The 20,452-nt window shown below is 48.4% G+C and overlaps 2 protein-coding genes across 4 annotated transcripts in view; one reads left to right on the forward strand and one right to left on the reverse strand.

The window, feature by feature from the left end:
• COLGALT2 (collagen beta(1-O)galactosyltransferase 2) overlaps nucleotides 1-9,215 on the forward strand; it is a 45,535-nt gene extending 36,320 nt beyond the window's left edge. The window contains exons 6-12 of the mRNA XM_068199529.1: nucleotides 2,152-2,271; nucleotides 2,740-2,816; nucleotides 4,186-4,292; nucleotides 5,443-5,575; nucleotides 6,412-6,539; nucleotides 7,039-7,245; nucleotides 7,620-9,215. Of these exons, the coding sequence (XP_068055630.1) occupies nucleotides 2,152-2,271; nucleotides 2,740-2,816; nucleotides 4,186-4,292; nucleotides 5,443-5,575; nucleotides 6,412-6,539; nucleotides 7,039-7,245; nucleotides 7,620-7,887 (1,040 nt within the window). The 3' untranslated portion in view covers nucleotides 7,888-9,215. The remainder of the gene's footprint in view (nucleotides 1-2,151; nucleotides 2,272-2,739; nucleotides 2,817-4,185; nucleotides 4,293-5,442; nucleotides 5,576-6,411; nucleotides 6,540-7,038; nucleotides 7,246-7,619) is intronic.
• Nucleotides 9,216-10,531: 1,316 nt separating this feature from the next.
• Nucleotides 10,532-20,452, reverse strand: part of RGL1 (ral guanine nucleotide dissociation stimulator like 1) — a 54,707-nt gene continuing 44,786 nt past the window's right edge. For all 3 annotated transcript variants that reach the window (XM_068199509.1, XM_068199508.1, XM_068199510.1), the window contains 9 exons: nucleotides 18,737-18,826; nucleotides 17,484-17,570; nucleotides 17,228-17,260; nucleotides 16,412-16,533; nucleotides 15,964-16,053; nucleotides 14,546-14,729; nucleotides 13,536-13,895; nucleotides 12,365-12,479; nucleotides 10,532-11,847 (listed from right to left, as the gene is read on the reverse strand). In XM_068199509.1, the coding sequence (XP_068055610.1) occupies nucleotides 11,750-11,847; nucleotides 12,365-12,479; nucleotides 13,536-13,895; nucleotides 14,546-14,729; nucleotides 15,964-16,053; nucleotides 16,412-16,533; nucleotides 17,228-17,260; nucleotides 17,484-17,570; nucleotides 18,737-18,826 (1,179 nt within the window). In that variant the 3' untranslated portion in view covers nucleotides 10,532-11,749. The remainder of the gene's footprint in view (nucleotides 11,848-12,364; nucleotides 12,480-13,535; nucleotides 13,896-14,545; nucleotides 14,730-15,963; nucleotides 16,054-16,411; nucleotides 16,534-17,227; nucleotides 17,261-17,483; nucleotides 17,571-18,736; nucleotides 18,827-20,452) is intronic.

A 20,452-nucleotide genomic window follows, 5' to 3' on the forward strand; every position in this document is an offset into this window, starting at 1 on the left:
AGCACTGGACTGCACAGAGCCCTTTGCACTCACAGGAGAGCTTTTAGCCAGCCAGGTCAGCCTGGAGAAAAGGAGGCTCGGGTGAGAACTTAGAGCCCCTTCCAGTGCCTAAAGGGGCTCCAGGAGAGCTGGAGAGGGACTTGGGACAAGGGATGGACAGGACACAGGGAATGGCTTCCCACTGCCAGAGGGCAGGGTTAGATGGAATATTGGGAAGGAATTGTTCCCTGTGAGGGTGGGGAGGCCCTGGCACAGGGTGCCCAGAGAAGCTGTGGCTGCCCCTGAATCCCTGGAAGTGTCTGAGGACAGGTTGGATGGTGCTTGGAGCAACCTGGGCTAGTGGAAGGTGTCCCTGCCCATGGCAGGGCTGGAAGATGGGCTTTAAGGTCCCTTCCACCCCAAACCGTTCCATGATTCCATGATCTCCTGAGCTACCTTTCAGCCTGGGTCTCTGAAGCCCTTGAGCCAGCCAGCAGGAAGGTCTGGTCACAGGGAAGTGGGGACAATTTTGTTTCCTTAACTACAGCTGTGGTTTTAGGATATGACTGTAAATCCTGGACACTGCCTTTAAAGCCCATTAAGAATAATAATACAAGCACCTGTAGTTTTTCTGTCCCTTGTAGTAATCATTTCACTGTATTATAAAAACAGAGCTGGAGAGTGAGTCCCCCTCCCTACTTCACAGAAGTATTTTCAAGTACATTCTATCCCAAACAGAGCAGGAAGACTGGTGTGAATCTGTGCAGATTAGATATGTTCAAGGCAGTGGAAGATGAGAACAGAGATCAGTGAGGCAGATAAGATTAGTTGATAAGATCAGTGCCAAATCCATTAATGTCTGCAGGTATTAGTTTTTTATTCTGCCATTTACCTAAATTGCAGCTGACAGCTGAATGTGTTTTGGCAAGTAGCATAGCCAGCAATTTACATGTAGAACTTAAAATGAGAGAAACACCAGAGTCATTAGTGCCAACAGTTCCACTCTGCTAAAAATACCATGGATTAGGGGCACTAATAGATGAAAGCATCAGCACACCAGGTAGTGTCTGCTTTTCATTTATTTCCTCGAGGGAGGGGGCTGGTTAAGCTTGTTTCTTAAAAAAAAAAAAAAAAAAAAAAAGACAAAGAAGACAAAGGCAGTTTTTGGCCAGTTGCTTGGGTTCTAGCAGCTTTGATTTGGGTTAGTTAATAAAGGACCTTCCCAGAACTCACTGAAAAACAACGGAAATGCTTCCTTGGCTTCTCTGGATGTGGCTTTTGAGCGTGTTGCCTGATGTGAAAGGCAGAGTTACAGCCAGTGGTGAGCAAATCCTTGTCATCCCAGAGGGAAAAGTGTTCTGCTGATGCTGGGATGTTCCCACTGGGTGAGTCTGTGCCCTGCAAATGCTTCTGCTCCAACGACAGGCTTTGCACCTTCTGTTTCCCACCTTCAACAAGCAGTTGCAAAAGCTTTTGAGCAGAAGGGTGTTAACATTATCACATCTGTTCCTCTCACTAGTGTCTCACTCTGGGATTTTCCTTTAATTTTCAGGGCACAGTAAAAATTAGTTCTGGAGAGGAAAGGACTGTGTTTCGTGGTGAAATGCTTTTGTCATATGTATTCCTCAAAGTCTTTGCCAGCACAGGTGAAAATGTATCACATTTATTTCCTAGCCAAAGCAAAAGGAAGCAGTGATAAAGAATAGAATGGGTTGAGTTAGAAGGGACCTTAAAGATCATCTAGTTTCAGGGCCACCTTCCACTATCCCAGGTTGCTCCAAGCCTCATTCAACCTGGCCTCGGACACTGCCAGGGATCCAGGGGCAGCCACAGCTTCTCTGGGCACCCTGTGCCAGGGCCTGCCCACCCTCACAGGGAACAGTTCCTTCCCAATATTCAATCTAAACCCAGTCTATTTCAGTGGGAAGCCATACCCCCTGTCAGCCCAGGCCTTTGAAGGGTTAGTTAGGCAGCCAGTAGGGATTGGGATGAGAGCGGCCACTTGCTGCCAGCCAGGCAAAACAGAAAGTGGAACTGGAATGACTTTGAATTGTTTGCTTATGAAGCAGAACTTCCTGGGACTGAGTTGTTTGTGGCTGTGTAGCCACAGAGCAGTGCAATGCCCTGTGGTAGCAGGCCTGATTGTAGTTTCTGCTTTTCTGTGATCCCCAGGAGTTCAGATGTTCATCTGCAACCGTGAGCACTACGGGTTCCTTCCCATGCCCCTGAAGCCACAGCAGTCGCTGCAGGAGGAAGCTGAGAATTTTGTGCACACCCTGATCGAGGCCATGAGTGAGTTGCTATGCCTTTGCCATGATGGACCCCCCAAATTATTGCCTGCAGAGCTCTCCTGCCAGCAGCCCAGCTCTCATTCTCTTGGAAGTCTGCATCCCAACCCGTCTGCTCTAATCTTGTTTTGATACGCAGTTTTCAAAATTTTCCACCACTTTTCTACCTAGGAGTGTAATTGCTTCATGGTCAGCTCAACCCCATCCACAAAATCCCTCAACTTCCCCAGATCAAACACATCTTTCATGTGGAAAAGGGTGCTGCATGTCCATGTTTTCTTCTGATGTCTGTCTGGCACGTGGCTGCTGGCTCTGGCTTTGCCATGTGATGCTTCCTGCTGTTCCCATGCTGCAGGGGCTCCTCATCCCAGCTCCCGGGGAGCCCAGCCCTTGAGGGAGGCACCTTCAGACACATCATGTCCACTGCAGGGTGTGCACGAGGGTGATGTCTGGGGTCTCTCCTCTCTTTCAGTCGATCGCCCTCCCGTGGAGCCCTCTCAGTACATCTCTGTCCCTCCGAAGCACCCTGACAAGATGGGGTTTGATGAAGTAAGGAGCCTGTTCTGCTGGTTATTGTCTTGTCTTCTCACTCATCACCTAATCCTTAACATCCCTTCCAATTTAAACCATGCCAGGATTCTGTTTTAATCCAGCCAGGAAGAGAAGGCAGAAGTGAGGCTGAAAAACAAGTCAACTCCCCTGTTCTTGTGCTGTTTGCTCTCCATATGACTGTGCAGAGCAGCTTGGCCTCCCTTCCATCTGTGACAGAAATTGGGCCTTTGGTAAAGCTCTCCAGTGGCAGGAGGGAAGGATTTCTCTCACCTGAGAGAGACACTGGAGAGCTGAGAGCAGGTGGGGGATCCAGGCTCACAGCTGAGTTCTGGACCAACTTGGATACCCCCAGGGATGCAAACCATGCCTGGAGAGAAGGCTGGAGAGGGATGTGCCAGGCTCTGATTGCCTGGTGTCTGTTATTCCCAGAGCCAGCAGCCCCTGTGTGTGCAGCTGCCAGGCTGGCTCTGGGACCGAGGGAGTTGTGGGGATCAGGGGAGCCTTTGTCTTCTTGGTGTGAGCTGCTCCGTCTGTTTGTGGGGCTCCTGAAGCTGAACCTGACCCAGCTGTGTCTGTATTTAAGGCACAGCTGGTCCAGGTTTTTTCCATATTGTCCTTTGTGGCTGTGCTTTATTTATCCAGTTTATTATTCTTTCGTTTGTACTGAGCTGAAATTCATTCCCCTTCTTACTGGGATGAGGATTTGCTCCATGGGCTACAAGGCTGTGCTTGTACCAGCCTGCCTGGGACTGAAAAATATCCCTGAGCCCCTGAGGGTTACCTGCAGTGAGGGCTTCAGTCCTCAGCCCTCCACCAGTCTCCTCGAGGCTTTGGACAGAGCCCTGCCCAGACATCTCTGTTCTCAGCTTTGGCTCTCTGCTCTGGCAGGGATCACAGTGGATTTGCAGTGCCTGAAGTAATCACAAAAATCCCTTCTTTACCGTGGCCTTGTACCTGCAAGGTGGCCCTGCTGATAATCCTAAATCCAGGCAGTGGCAGTGTTCCTCTAGGATTGATGCTGCAGATGGTCATGTTACTCTGATATGAACCTAAACATCATCTGTCTTTGGAAATTGCAGACTTGTCTCTAACGGGTCTCTCCTCACTTTTCTTCATCCTGAAAGAGCAAGTTTCCTCCGTGAAACTCCATAAAAAGTAGTTGTTAGAGAAAAAGCCTCTACACTTTCAACTCAAAACCGAGTTCAGCTTTTTGACAAATGCTACACAACTTGGAACACACGTGGTATTTTCACAAGACCTGCTTTTCCAGTGGGGCTGCTGGAGAGGGGTGGATCAGGACTTCCCTTCTCCCTCCCTCCCTCCCAGGTGGGAGTCTGATATCCTGATGCCTTTCTCTTCCTCCCAGATTTTCATGATCAACCTGAAGCGTCGCAAGGACCGTCGGGATCGGATGCTGCGGACACTCTACGAGCAGGAGATTGCAGTGAAGGTAGTGGAGGCTGTGGATGGAAAGTGAGTTTTGGTTGGGCTTGAGGGTGTTTTCAGAGGGGGATGTGCTCTCCTGTTTCACAGCATCTCCTTGGATGCCCTGACCTACTTCCAGCAGGGCAGGGTTGGCTGCGTGGGGAGCTGAGCACCACTTGGATCTCCCTGACCATCTGTTTGGGGAAATTCTGCTCTGTTTCTTTCCTCCTTAGCAATTAGTCAATCTCTGTGAGAGAACCAGGGTGCTGGGGTTCAGACTACGGTCCAAATCATGTTAAAATCACAGATTTCTGTGAATGGAGCAGTTAACTCCTGGGAATATTGTCCATCCTAGTGCTACACAGCTGTGGTGCTGCAGCGTTAACCCTGCCACAGCCCTTTCCAAGCTTATTCTAAGGTCTGGAGCATAAGTCTGTTGAGGAGCAGCTGGGGGGGCTCAGCCTGGAGAAAAGGAGGCTTGGAGGGACCTTCTGGCTCTGCACAACTCCCTGACAGGAGGGGGCAGCCAGGGAGGGGTCGGGGAACAGGGGAGAGGACAAGAGGAAAAAGCCTCAAGCTGTGCCAGGGAATGCTCAGGTTGGAGAACTGGGGAAATGTCTTCATGCCGAGGGTGGTCAGGCACTGGCACAGCCTGCCCAGGGCAGTGGTGGAGGCCCCATCCCTGGGAGAACTGCTGGGTTCATATTTGGATTTGACGATATTAGAGGGCTTTTCCAATCTTAATAATTCTATGATCCTAAGGTATGTTAAGACCTTTTTATAATGAGATATCAAGGCAGAAATTTTGAGTCTGTGAGTTGCAAAAAGGCCTCAAGGAGACAGGTGCCCATGTACCATCTAGTGGTCTTGGAGACTTGGGATCCTATCAAGGCCTCAGAAAATGAGTCAAAGCCAAGCACCTGGCAAGTGGATGGTCCCACAGGAAGTTTTTGGCAAAGTTAAAGATAATTGATGGTCCCATGAGAAGTCTTTGGCAGAGTTAAGGATAGAATTTATCAGCTTGATTTAGATATGTAAATCAAGAAGTTAATTTTCCTCTGTGTTTTTGAGCAAAACAAGTGTAGGAATTTCTCAAGGTGTGGCTGTTTCCTGAACACCAGCAGCATTCCCCATGTCGTGCCTGTGTCTGGCTTGAATTATTTTTTTGCAATGGTGATAAATACTCCATGTTTCCCAGAACACTGAACACGAGTCAGCTCAAAGCTCTGAGCATCGAAATGCTGCCAGGATACCGGGACCCCTATTCCTCCAGACCCCTGACCAGAGGAGAGATCGGCTGCTTCCTGAGCCATTACTACATCTGGAAGGAGGTGAGGATTTTGGGGTGCTTTGAGGTCCTGTGGAAGGTGCTGTGTCCTGGTGCACACCCAGTCCTGGTGCAGAGCATTGGGTCCAGCCCAGGTTTCTGGAAGTGTAGGATAGAACTGATTCCTTGGATTGCAGGGGTTTTCTTGAATGCAGTGTTCACCTTTCACACCTCCCCTTTCCTTTTCCAGTGCATAAAGGGGCTCCAAGAGAGCTGCAGAGGCACTTGGGACAAGGGATGGAGGGACAGGACAAGGGAGAATGGCTTCCCACTGCCAGATGGCAGGGTTAGATGGGAGATTGGGAAGAAGTTCTTCCCTATGAGGGTGCTGAGGCCATGGCACAGGTTGCCCAGAGAAGCTGTGGCTGCCCCATCTGTGGAAGTGTCTAAGGCCAGGTTGGATGGGGCTTGGAGCACCTTGGGCTAGTGCCTGCCCATGGCAGGTATGGAAGGAGATGAGCTTTAAGGTCCCTTCCAATCCAAACCATTCCATGATTCTGTGATTCATTTGCCCTCAGCTCCAAGTGATTTTTATCAGAACATTTTCATGACTGTTTCTGCATCCAATATCCTGGCTGGGGCAAGCTTGCTTAGAAGAAAGGCAAGAAGGTTTTGAAAAGCAAATGGGGTTAAAGAAACACTCCTGGTTTTTTTCTCCTTAATTCTGCATCTGAGCAGGAGCAAGTTCCAGTGGCCTAGCATATCATGTATATGTCACAGAGTGGTTCTCCAGCTCCCTGTCTGCGTGGTCTGGGAGGCAATGCCAGGTCAGGGTGGCCCCAGTGACAGCAGGGCACCCATGGAGGCCACTGTGCTCACGTTGGAGCCCTCGTGTTTCAGGTGGTGAGCAGGGGCCTGGAGAAGACACTCGTCATTGAGGACGATGTGCGCTTCGAGCACCAGTTCAAGAGGAAGCTCATGAAGCTGATGGACGACATTGAGCAAGCCCAGTTAGACTGGGAGCTGATGTAAGTTCCTGCTCCTCTGGGAGGTCCTGGGCACGTGGGGAGGTCAGCAGTTCTGCTGGGGCATGGCAGAGGTGCAGGTTGATGCTGCAGTGCAGGGGATGGTGGCACAGTCTTCTTGGTAGCTCTTCCCACCATGACACATCTGCCCTCTGGGGCGGCTGTTGCCAGGAGGCCCCGTGGGCACCATCCCTGCCCATGGCATGGACAATGTTGTTTGACCTCAGCTGTGTTGGAGATGCTGACAGAGGAACCAGCACAGCTCAGTCCTGAGCCTCAGACTGTGTCATCTTAGCTCCCTTAGGAAGCCTTTCACAGCTGTCCCACCCACTGGGTTAAGACTTGGATGTCTGATAGTGGTGCAGGATAGAAATCTGTGAGCTGGGTCAGGGATTGCTTCTGGGATTGGTCCTTTGCCCTGGCCTGGCTGACACGAGTAGTCTGGTCCTTATTGCTGCGGATTCACTTTGGTTCCCATCTCCTTGATCTTCTCACCCTGAAGCTACATTGGCCGGAAAAGGATGCAGGTGCAGGAGCCCGAGAGAGCTGTTCCCAATGTCCGGAACCTGGTGGAAGCTGATTACTCCTACTGGACCCTGGGCTATGCCATCTCCTTCCACGGGGCTCAGAAGCTCATCGGGGCTGAGCCCTTCAGCAAGATGCTGCCTGTGGATGAATTCCTGCCCATCATGTACAACAAGCACCCTGTGTAAGTCCCTCTGGCTCAGGGAGATACGGGCTGGGTCTCGCTGACTGGTCTTAAACCAGATCTTGTTGGTAGCCTGGTTGGTGGGGACTCATTGTGGTGCTTGGTTTTGTCCTCCTGGCACAGGTCAACGGAGGTGACAGAGGGGAATGCCTGGGCAGGGCTTGTGGGGCTGTTTGTCTGAGGCACTTGTCTGTCTCTGGGAGCAGGCTTTGGTTGTACAGGTGTGTGTGGTTGTAAGGATGTGGTTCTGGCTGTACCCCAGCACCTACCCCCACTCCCAGACCAGTCTGCTCCCTGGACTGGCCATGTCTCCCAGGGACAGGCTTGGCACCAGTGAAGGTTCCTCTGTTGCTGACGGTTTCTCTCCTCCGTAGCACAAAGTACATGGAGTACTATGAGTCCAGAGACTTGAAGGCCTTCTCAGCAGAACCCCTGCTGGTTTACCCCACGCACTACACGGGGCAGCCGGGCTACCTCAGCGACACGGAGACCTCCACCATCTGGGACAACGAGACCGTGTCAACAGACTGGGACAGAACACACTCCTGGAAGTCCCGGCAGCAGGGCAAGATCCACAGCGACGCCCAGAACAAGGATGCCCTGCCCTCCCTGGACACGCCGTCATCCAGGGATGAGCTATGACTGCCCACCTCCCCGGGACTCTGTTGACAGCTGAACCTGCCTCACACTTTAGCTTTTCACCCTTGAAAGTTGTAGAGCAGCTCTTCATATGGTCTCCTTCCCACCATTCCCAAGGGCCATGTACGGGATTGGGCCAGACACCTGCCCAGGCCGCCGAGGACAGGGTGGGACACCAAGGAGGAAGAAGAAGAAGAAGCGTTCCAGATCCAAGCAAAAGCCCTGGCAAGCTTTTGTTAGAAGAAACCAGCCTGGAATTACGTCGTTCCACAGTTCCTCATGTAGAACACTGTATTTATAAAGATTAATATATAGAGGTGTACAAATGTCAGTGCCTTTCGGGATGGCTGTACCTGGGCTGCTCCCTTACTGTTACTCCTTGTAGGTCTCTAGGCTTTTACCACCCTGTTTGCTGAGCATCTGGGGGATTTGGGTTTGTTTTCCAAAGGGATCCCTATCAGAATCAAGATGTTTCCCCAAAATGTTCAAAGCAGGAGAGCAGTGCTCCTCTGTTGTGTCTTCTCCCCATCACACTCCTGTACAAAACCAGTGCTGGCTTCCCATCAGCTCATTTTTAATCTTGCTACATCCCATCTAAACAGGCCTCTGGATCCAGAATGGATGTCTTGGAATGGCTGAAGTCATGGAAGCCATGTAAGTGGAGGTAGCTGGATTTATTTGTCTCTGCACTGCCTGAAGGGAATGCAGGCAGAGTTGGTCCATGTCGCATCCTGCTTCACCCCTGCTTCAACTTATCCCTTCAGGAAAACAAAACCCCACAACCTATTGGCAGGCCTGTTTATTCAGGCCATAAAAGCAAGTGTAGGAGTTTTGGGAACTTAAAATGTAAGAAGTTAGGTTACAAACTCTCCTTCTAAAACCAAAAGAACCTACAGCAATGTTACTCTCAACAGCCCGAGAGAATTGTGTGCTACAGGACGGAAAGGCGACTTGCCTGGATATTTTTTCATGTGAGGAGCGAACTTTTCTGTGTTTTGGATGAGTTGTGATGTTTTTGCTGTTGGCTCACATGCCAGCAGGATATGGTGTTTTTATTTTTTTTAAAAAAACCTTTCTCAGAGGCCAGGTGATCATGGACTATACTGGCACAGACCCTGAGCTTCTGGGCAGTGGGAGGATTCCCTCCTGGAATTGCCATCTGGGGGCTCACCTGCTGGCAGATCTGTGCATTGAGTATGTGTGGCTGGGGTTTTGGTTTTAATTTTTGTTTGTTTTGAATAATTACTGATCAATGTTGTGCTTTCTGCTGCAGAAGACATGTTATTACCTGTCAGCCGGTCTGATAATACATAGAACCTGGTGCAAGATGAGTAGCTCTGTGTGTTCTTCATTGTGTGGGAGAGTCCTGGAATGGTTTGGGTTGTGGAAGGCACCTCTAAAGGTCACCCACGCCAACCCCCTGCCATGGGCAGGGACACCTTTCATTAGACCAGGTTGCTCCAAGCCCTCTCCAGCCTGACCCTGAATGTTAACTGGAGGTTAATGGAAGTCCAGCTCAAGGGATTCTTGCCTGTGTCCCTTTCCCATGGAGTCACTGGCTGTATAAAGGGGCCCATTCTGCAGCTCCCACCTGGGAGCCAAGTTCCTGCTGGTGTCCATGTGGGAGCAGATGCCCACACGACCTGGTGAGTATGGAGGTTGCACCACAGGCCCACACACAGCCTGGGTCATTCCTTCCTCACAATCCCTCTTGCTTCCTCTGCAGGTCTCTTGCTTTATGAGCCCACATGGCCTGTGTGAAGGACATTGGAAGTCCCAGAGGCGTTGGTGAGAAGCTCCTGCAGGAGCAGGGCTCTGTGACCAGGTGAACATCCAGCACTGTCAAGTGTCACTGTGGATATGAGAGCCACGTCTCTTCCACCCTCATGTTTTCTGTTCCCTGACAGACCCACCTCAGTGCCTATGAGCAGCCTCTCCTTCCTTCCCCCTTGCTGTGGGGTTTCCCTGTGTGCTGACACATAATTATCCTGCATCAACACGGGGTGCTCCTCACCAGCAAACAGAGCATGGATTTAAAAAGCATACAAGGTATTTGAGTTGTCCCTGTTTTGGTTTTTTAACTTCATTCACATAATGGAAGATGGAAAAGGTCTTTGCATCACTTGCACAGTCTTGAACTGGAGCTTCTGGGCTCCTTGGCCTTGATGGTGGTTTCAGGGGAGGGGAACAAATGAAGGCTATAGGAATTAAATGCCTGTGTCCATTTCAGAGCAGACAAGGACTCAGTCAGGCTGATTGGTCCTTTACCTTAGGTATGTGCGTGTGAGACAATGGGAGAAATGGATACACTCAAAAGCATTTATTTTCTATTATCTGGCCTCAGAAGTCATTCAGTGACTCAAAAGAGAACAATTTCATGCAGAAGACATGAAATTGGTGTGCAATCTTAATTACCCAGTCACAGAAATCTTTAAGCTGAAACCTCAAGAAATAGCACAAACTATGCCCATCTGTCAGAGGCTGTGTGCATGGCTGATGCATTGGAGGGCTTTGGCTTTGCTGTTGAGAAGTTAAAGCACTAAAAGTGGAGAGGCTGAAGAAAGTGACAGCAAGGGAAGTGTTCTGAGGTGTTTTTACACATCTGACATGCACTAATAAAAGGAAATTGACCAATTCCAGGCAAATATTAATGAAAAACAATTTATATACTTATCATATAAAGATTACAGGTAAGCAGTTAAAAACATAATGTATATAAACATTTGCAAAGTGTAATTTTAAAATCCAGAACATTTATGTTTCAGCTTAACACTGCCATACACCCTCTGAGTGAGCAGTACTATATACATTAGGAGCTATGCTATGTACACAAGGAACTGCACTGTACAGACACCAAAAGCAGAGAAAACTGAACTTCTAGTTTTGCCCTAACTCTGGGCAAAGGTTAAGGCTCAGTAACAACCCCCCCACTCTGTCACCCTCTAAACAAACAACTGGAATTCATAAATTGTTTAGGCTGTGACCTGCACCAGGCTTGTGGGACCTGCCATAGGATTCTTGGATGTACAGCAGACCTACAGTCGGTCTGTTTTACCTACCTGTAAACAGAAGTGATAAATCCACATGTAGTGTAAAACTTACCTGAGCCCTGTGTTGCAAATTAGTGCCACAAAACTGGGGGTAAAAGGCCCAGGCATGGATAAAACTCTGTTTTAACTAATGATCCTTAAGAATCCTAAGCTATCTGTTTGGATAATAACTGCTAGGTCTGTGCAGGCATGCACAGTGCTGCCAGCAGAACCAGAAATACTGTGTGTATTTCGTGTGTCTCAAATCAGGGCTGCTTACAATCCAGCGTCTTACTTATGGCTTTTGAAGAGGTTCACATTTCAGTTTGGCAGAGGAATTGCACATTGGGAGGACGTCCATCCATCACATGGGAGTGCACACAAAAGGCGTCAAGTCCATGGCTTAACCAAGTCCAAGGGAAATCACCCTGTTGTGACATTAAGACCTCCATCCAACACAAAGTAGTGTCTGTTTGTCCCATTCATGATGTTCACACAAAGGCAAGTGCAGTTCATTAGTTTTTAAGTTCTTTGGAAACAAGATCCAAAATGGGTCATTCTCTGGTGTAGAACAAGTGCAAAAAATTCTCAGCTGGTTCAGGCAGACATACTCAGAACTTGCTTCAGTTCTATAAAAATAAGTTCAGATGATATTCTGTATAATACTGGCATGAAGGAGACCCTTTTCTCACAGAGGTGGCTCACGGGGTGTCCTCAAGACAAATGTAGCAGCCTGAAGCCTTCGCACCAGGGCTGCCCATTGCTCCAATTGCACATTTTCAACAGGGAATTCCGACAGATTCCCCATAACCCGGGAGGGCAGTGCAGGTGCAGCCTCAGCCAAGCAGCTCTGCCTTCTTCCGCAGGATGAAATCGAAGTTCACGTGGCTGTTCATGCCATAGAACACGTTGGCATCGCGGGGGAACACCAGCTCTGCAGAACAGGGCCAGAGCAGCATTAGTGGGGAGGGGGGCACAGCAGCAGGAAAGCTGAGAGAGGACAGGGAGCAGGACAGTGCAGACAGGGCCATCTTCCTGTTCTGCCACAGCATCATCGGGAGCAGCTTCCTGCAGGAAAGGGAGCAGGACAGGAGGGGAAGGCCAGGCCCGGGAATGCTCAGCCTGGCAGAGGCCCTGGCAGACTCTCTCAGAGAAGGCTGATGATGGGTGGGATCCGAGGGCCTGGTCCCAGGGAGGCAGAACATCACCCCCACCCAAAATCCTGTGGTCACTTTAGGACTGCAAGGCACACATGAAGTCAGCCTGGCAGCCCAGGAGCTGGCTGTGCCTGTGGGAAGGGGGCTGTGCTGACAGAAACCACCCCTGAGCAGCCAGGGGGTTCTCAATGGCAGCTGTGACCTGTCAACAGCATTTCTAATGCTTCCCATTTTACTCTTCCCTTTGAAATCCAACAGAACTTTCCAGGCAGCAGCAGAGTTCTGCTTCCCTACCTTTGTCCTCAGAGATGACCTGCACAAGCTCATAATCTTCAACTGCATCAGGCTCGAGGTTGTGCTTCAGCAAGGCTCGCTGGGTGACATCAGGGATTCTGTCTTGGTTGGTTATCTGGAAAGATAAGGTGCAATGAGAGATTCTTCTCATTCACTCTCGTGATTTAGTAGTCAGTGAAAACCTGACTGCTTGTTCTTGGAAGAGATGTCTGAGAACTGAGAAAACGGGTCAGTAACAAAGGGGCAGGTGCTGACAGATACTAAACTTAGCGGTTTTGACATTTGGAGGTGGTGGCTTTTTATTTCAAGCTGACACAGATACAGTAGTAGCAGAGACAGCAGTCGATCCCAGTGTCTGCTCCCACTGAGAGACCTCACTCTCACCAGCCACAAAAGCCCCGTGAAGAGCTGCCCCAGCTGCTGCTGCAGCTCCTGCGCTAAGTGCTTCCTTGGACATCCTGCAAAGCTTTCTGGCCTTGTAGCTGAGTTTGCTGTGTGCTGTGGAAGTGCATCTGGAGCAGACACACGGCTCCTCCAGAGCCTCCTGCAGTCTCACCAGCAGCCAAATCCATCAGGCCCTTAAGAAACAACTTGCTGGATTTGGAGAAGTGAGACCATTAAAGTCAGAAACTAAAGATGCTGAGAACTACCCCACATTTGTTTCCCCCCAGCTGAGCTAAGCCACATCACCCATGGTCCAGCACCAGTGGCATTAGTGGGATAGGTCTGTGGAATAAGCAGAGGGAAATGCCTGAATTCTGGGGATGCTGGTCTGGCAAGGGGAGGGAGATTCTCCCTTCTTCACTGGGAGAAGCTGTGGAATTAAAGGGCAGGTCAGCTCCCTCCCCTGCAGCTCCCTGTTTCCAGAAACCAGCTCCCGAGGAAAGCTGCTTAAGGGAAAACATACCATCTCATGTCAAAACCTCAGTGTGCTCACAGTGCTTCACCTGGAGCTTTTTCATAAAACGATTTCCAGACCAGAAACTTCCCTAAAGCTATTTTAAAACATCTCATTCCTACCAGGCCCCATTCTGCATGGCACCGTGTGCCATTTTCCCGTTCCAGCCAGGTTTGATGAGCCAGCTCAGTGAAGGGGTGTTCTCAAAATGCAGTGATGGGTTCAGTCACCCCCCATGGACACACCTGCCGAGCCCAGAGCCGTGCCACTCACCAGGATGCTCTTGTAGACGCTGGCGTGGAGCCCGTCCATGCTGACCCGGATGATGCAGGAGCCCTCGCTCTGCCGGTTGTACACGGGCAGCACTCTGGGGGCACTGCTCGGCACCGAGTCCCTGGAGGGGATGGAGCCACTGTCCAGGCTTGAGCCAGCGTCAAATATGGAGCCCTTGCTGGAGCCAGAGCCCTTGTCAGAGCTGATGGAGCCCTTGTCGGAGTCATAGCCCTTGTCAGAGCCCACGGAGCTCTTGTCGTCGTTGGAGGCCAGCAGGAATGAGGGTAAAGATGACACCCCTGAGGAAGGCGTGCTCATGGAAGAGTCAGGAGAACAGGAGGATAAGGAGTAGCCAGAGATCTGCACAGCAGAAAGGAAAGTGCTGTCACAAAGGGGACATTTGGTGTGTCTGCCTGTGTCATTGTGCGAGAGGAACTGGAGAAAGCAGAAGACACAGACAAAACCTCAGTCACCCACACTCGGCCCAGCTTGCTGGCAGAGGGATTCCTGGCCTGAACTGAAAACTGAACTTCACTTGATTGATTACAGCATTTTAATGACAATTTCTGTCCTGCTGGGGATGCTCTGGCCTCGCAGTAAGAGCAGCCCAGGAGGTGGCAGCAGATCCAAGGAACAGCATGAGGCTGTAGGCAGCCAGCCAGGAACTGGGACCGGCTGGGAAGGAGCACAGGGTGTCACAGGCACTCCTGCTCCAGGTGAGAACCTTTACACGAGTGGAAATACACACCCCCCTCCTCTCTGCCATTCCCCTTGAAACTGCCCCCTTCCTTCCTCTGCTCAGCGTTTGCCTTTCTCTCCCTCTGCATTGCTCAAAAGCTTCCTGACAGGAACAAACCCACTGTAAGGGACAACGCAGAACATTGTGCAAGAGCCCCGACTGGATTACTTCCATTTTTACACATTTCTCTCTGCATTTCACCAAAACCAATGCTTTAGTCAAGACCAAGAGCCTTGAGCATGCCTGCAGCATGCAGAGGCCTCAGCTGTACCTTTTTCAGAGGGTCCTCAGGACTAGAGACGGGAGTCACGCACACATCCTCGGTTTCAGAGTGGTTGAACTCACACGATGAAACACTGGCTGAATCCGTGCTTTCCCCGGAGCTCCCTCCTACAGGAGAGCTCTTCGGGGGTTGTTCTTTGGGTGGGGTGAACACATCAGTGCCTAGAAAAAGTCTAGTATAGAAACAAAGAAAGCATAAAAGCCAGTAAGCGAGAGCTGGGCTGAGCAAAGCTGTCCCTTGGTTCAGAACTCTTTCATTCTGGAGTTTTTTCCTCTCTGGAGTGGCCTGTTGTCATTCCTTTGTGGTGTTTATACAGTTTGTCCAGAGGCTTTGTTACAGGCTAACACAACCCCTTCCTGACCCAGAGTGCCCACAGCTGCAAGGCCACAACCAGCTGGTGCCCCACTAGAACACTCCCCTCTCTTCACGTTTTCAGGCTCATTTTACAGAAAAGAGGGCTTCAAAGAGCAAATTCACCCCACTGCCCATTTCTGCCCTCTCTTAGGGTGCCTCAGGTACCAGGTTCTCTCTAGAAGGCTGGAGATACACACAATAAGGAGATCACAAAGTGTAAATTAAAGGCGCTCCCTCTCCGAGCTCATTTCTAAATGCAGGTCAGGTGACTTGAAAGGAGTGTCAAAGGAAACAACACGAGCTGGTCTGACCCACCAAGAGGAGGAGCAGGGAGCATCAGCATGCAGTTACTGATTTAATCCAGCTCAGAGAGGTGTCACTGACTGCTTTTCTACAGTATGCACTGGCAAAACACATTCAGAGTGCAGATATTTTTACTTCAGTCTTTGAGCTCTGCTTTATTCCATGCAGCTTTTCCTGCATTCCTGCTTGCCTCTTGTTTCCCATGTCCAGCTGCATGGCCCTGTCCTCTGCCCACCTCCTGTTTGAATCTTTGTGCTATTACACCAAATTGGACCATGTCCCCATGATGTTTTTTTTTTTCCTTCTCAGCCTGTTGTTTCCACTATCAAATGCCTTTTTCCTAACCTTAATTTTCATATTAAAATCCTGCAAGGAATTTTTGCATGTCCATAGCAATTTAGACTAATAATAGACCAGACTTTATCCTCCTTTACTCTATTTTCCTGCTGCATTCAGTGAAGTTATTACACAACAGGTACTGAATTATAATCCAGCACTAAAATGGTTCCTTTTTTTAACACCATAGGAAGGATTCTTTATTCTAGTCTCTTCTACCTTTAATAATCCTCATGACTGCTGCTAGCAACACAAAGGGACAGCTTCAGCCACAAGGCTGCATTTCTCCGTAAAGCAATGCAGGGTTGTGGATCCCCAGCCAGGTTCTGCAGCTGATTAAATGAGCACTGCTTGTTTGAGTTATCCAGGTCCATATTCCCACCCCAAAACCCCTCTGTTCCATCATAACTCACGTGCTGATCCTCTTCACCATGCTTTTCTGGGATTTTGGAGACAGGATGTTGGTATCAGCAGCTGCTTCAGCCTCACGTGAGAGTTTGTAACTGCAGGGCAGAGGCCAGCAGGTGAATATTTGCAAACAATGTTATTTAGTTATACAATGTCCTTTAGTTGTACAGTTTATTTAGTTGTACAGTGTTTATCATTTAGTTGTGCATCTCACAGCAGCAACATTCAAGAAATCCCAGGGTCTTTCAGTTGTTCTCACCTCAGAGAAGGTTGCAGCACCACAAAGAGGAACACTGCTCTGCTTGCATTTTACCAGGGCCAAGGGGATATTTCACCTCCTTATAACAGGTTTTAAAACTAGTGCTCTGCAGAGTTTGTATGTCCCTGCCCTGACCTGCCCAGGTGTGTGTGGGGGCTGAGAACAGAGGTTTGCCAGCTGCACTGAGGACCTACCTCTCCTCCTCCGTTAAGTGTCGCTGCCTCCTGAACCACTGGATGAATTTTTGGTCTGGTATCAGGCAATAGCTGTTGCATGAAGATTGCAGGAGCTTGATTTGGGCAATGACTTCAAATTCCTAAGAAAATAAATAACCACATAGTCTAATTAGAAAACAAGATTATATTTATTCATACAACAAGGGATCCAGGACAAACTTAGCTTGATGTGAAGTTCAGTTTCAGTCAAGTAACTGTTTCAAGAACCAGTTTTCTAACAATAAAGGTGGGCTTTTTTTCCTAGGATCCATAATGTGCACTCTCACTTGCTCCAGAGGAATGCTACCCTTAAGGAATGTGACCAGAGTGTGCTGCTCTTCTGTAACTGCACTTGTACACACACTTTGCCAGAGTAACCCTGGATTGTTTAGGGCAGGTTACTGAGCAGTTAAGGGGAGGAAATGGCTCCATCTCAGCCAAGTCCAGGTCAGCTTTCAAGCCCCAGGATGGAGATTTGGCCTGACTTCATTCAGCCCACAGTAACCCCAGCACCTTTACTCCTACAGGACATTACTCATCTCTGACCAACCAGGATCAGGCTGAAAGGAGAGACTGACAGCATTTATTTCTCAGTCCTCTCCACCTGGTTTGCTCTCTGCAGACTTTCACCTACAAAGGATTTCCTGCAGGAGAATGAAAATAATTTACTACTGTGTGTTCTGGAAAGCAAAGGTCTCCTGCCACCAGGAAAGCGGGTTTGGTTCAGCTGCTAAAGACAGATGCTCTTGCCCAGAGGGTATCACTAAACCAAAAATCACAGAACATTCAGCTTACCCTTCGTCTCTTCTCAAAATTGATCAGGCCACCCTGTTGGAAGGAAAGAGAAGGGATCAGGGAAGAGCCAGACTTGTACCTTGAGATAAATACACAAAAAATCACACAAGTTACAGTTAGTATCACTGCATATTGCTTCCCTTCTCTTTTTGTAAACAGATTTTAAGAGCTGCAGAAGGAGAGATACAGAAATAAGTAAACTCAGTTGGGAAGGCAGGGAGGATACTTAGGGTTCCAAAAAATTGCCCCAAGTTACCTCGACATAGTCCTGAAGGGCTGTGTCAAGCATGATGAGATCGGTCAGGAAGGTGCCAAGGTAAGGGACTGTGCCTTGCATCACTCCCTGCAAGTGAGCAGAACAATGCTGGATTAACTGACTGAAAAATGAGAATAATGAGAATTCCAGAACACTCCTGTGTAAGAAAATGAAATTAAAGTAATCTGCTTAACCAAGCATCAGTCCTATAATTATGTTTTCTTTCATGACATCATTTTCATTAAATAATCTAGAATTTAAATCCAATTCCAGTGAGACCAGGATGCTCTCACAGGTATTACCCAGTGGTTTTGTATTACAGTATTGCCATCATTGATTCCCAACAGTGGATCCCCAGGAAACTCTGCCTTTGGGAGAAGCACTGAGGACCAGGGACAGGGTCCCTCTGCCACCTGCTGCAAGAGGAGGAGCTGGGGTTGGTCCTGGCCAGCCTGTGTGAGCAGCTTCTGCTTCATCCCTGCGGGGTTTTGCTTAATGATGTGTGATTATACCTTGTGATAGTGAAGTCAAATCAAGCCACTATTTTTTTCTCTCCAAGAAGTGACCATCTTCCCCAGCCACCCACTGCATTTTAATGCTAATTATTGACACTTTGAACTTCTAGACTGCCAGCACTTGCAGAGTTCAGGCTGGCTCTACACTTGGAAATAAACACTTGTTTCTACCATCCAGAAGGATCTGTATTTTTTCCAGTCAAAGAACTACACAGACAAAGATCATGTTCAGCACTTTTGCCTCACTATTCCAGATTTCTCTCCCCCTGTCCTTTAAAATCTTTGCCAACTTTGAGACAAAAAACATTTTTGCCAGCAGAGTGGATCCCAGACACATTTTACAAAGCAATCTCTGTAGACGCCTGTGCAATTTTCAAGCTGGTATGTCAGAAGGTGGTATGTCATCAGCTTCATCCTATGTTGGAAAGTAAATGAGACTTCTGCTCTGCCAGAGTTAATTTCCTTTATCACAAGAACTCCAGTATTTACAGCAGCACATATTTTACTACATGGAAATTGCATTTCTCTCTAAAGTGTAATAAGAATAGATAATGGAACTCTTTCTTGTAGGACCAAAAAAAGAGAGCTGGAAGTGATGACCACATGTTTATATCCATCAGTCCCTCCTGCCCACTCACTCTGGTGAAGACCTTTCTAGATTTTGCTTCTTACAGAATTGACCAATTAGGGTTAATTGTGTTACCAGTTCAAAAAGAGGAGGAAAACTCCCAAACACACCTTGTTTTTTTGAAGTTGCAGTCGCTTCTGTGACTTTTTCTGATTTTCTTTCTCACTGCTGTCCAGATTGGCAAATTTGGATGTTGCTTCCTGTGAGGTGATAAAGAATTAAAGGCAATTAATAAAGGATCCAAGTGGTAAATGGGCAACTACATGCATGTAAAATAGTAAGTACATTTAACCAGACAAGCCAGCAAAAAAATACTTGCTGTATTATACAGGTGTGCTGATTTCCTAGGACTCAGATGCTCATTGGGAATTTTGGACAAAAATCACCCAAGATGACCACGAGGGAATTTTTCTGCAGAATGGCTCTGGCCAAAGCCAAGTGCTGCTGAAAATCTCTTGGGAGTTTAAATCAGAGACGCCCAGACATACTTCAGGTGTCCAGATGCTCTATCCCAGCACTCCTGACATCAGGATTTCTGGTTAATTCCCTAATCAGGCCTGCTACAAGTAAACATCTCCATCTTATGTAATGCTTTGTTGTTTTTCTTATGCTGCAACACCAAGATTCTACAGCCACAGTGACTGTGGCTTACTGACTGATCCAAAACCATGCAGGAAATTAAAGGGATGGGTTTACATCTCCACAACTCCAGCTTTCCTATGAACGGATGAGAAATTTCACCATAGTTCTTTAAACCTTTATTTCCCTGGATGCACAGGGGATGTTGGAGTTACATGTTTCTTGCAGTGGTTGCATAGATGTGTCACAAATCATTATCAATGTCTGTTCAGGAGGCGAGAACACTGCTCCCTTTCCATGCCACCCAATCTGTTTCCAATTGCATTTTGTTTGCTCCACACTTGGATTTGCAGGTTGGACAGGCAAGGTCCAACATGGCTTCCCTTACAGGAGCTATTTATAGTGAAGGAAAACTAAGCCTTTGAGGATTCAGTGGATATTAATCCTCCAAATGGTCCAAGATGAAAAGTAGGGGAGAGGTTCTGGCTATTCTGAAGGATTTTTCTCCTCTCACTGCTTCCAAAATGTTTTTCAAATCTGCTTAGGGCAGTTGGAGGGTGATTTACTGGGAGCCAGAGGTCTGGGCTCAGTCTGAGTTGTTTTGTCTTTTAGTATTTAGTTAAATAGGCTAAAATAGGCACATTTTCCCTCTATGCTTATTATGGTCTCACCTGCTTTAAAAATTACCTACAGATGTTGATAAATGGATGATAAACAAAACAGACTGACAGATGTGAATGTGTTCACCCACCATTCCTGGGCAAAACACAGTGTTTCAGATCCCAAAGCAAGGGGCTGAGGGACAAAGGCCAGACTGGCTGGACAGAACTGCCAAAGAATGAACTGGTTAGTGAGTTTATAGGAACTTTTCTATGTAGATGGAAAAAACCTGCCACAAACATTACTTAGTTTTTGCAGAACATAGCCTTTCCCTGTCATTCTTCCTCACCCCTTTCAGGCTCCTGAGCTTACTGGGGTTCACCCAGGAGAGTGCACAAGTCAAACTGCTCCACACAGAGCCCTCTTTGTTGTCCATCTGGCCACCCAGAGAGTAGGAAGCCTGTTCCTTCAGAATTCCCAGCCCTGCTTCCTAGTTCTAAGAAAGGTACAGGGTAATGGGACAAACATCTTGGATTGATTCCTCAGCTGAAGCTGTGGCATTGTTCCAGTGACCTCATGGGCTGAGGGCCTGCAAGACCTGCTGTCCACCCAGATCATGCTGCCAAAGCCTGCTGGTTGTGGCTATC

Source organism: Anomalospiza imberbis, chromosome 9 (genome assembly GCF_031753505.1).
Source record: "Anomalospiza imberbis isolate Cuckoo-Finch-1a 21T00152 chromosome 9, ASM3175350v1, whole genome shotgun sequence".
NCBI lineage: Eukaryota > Metazoa > Chordata > Aves > Passeriformes > Viduidae > Anomalospiza > Anomalospiza imberbis.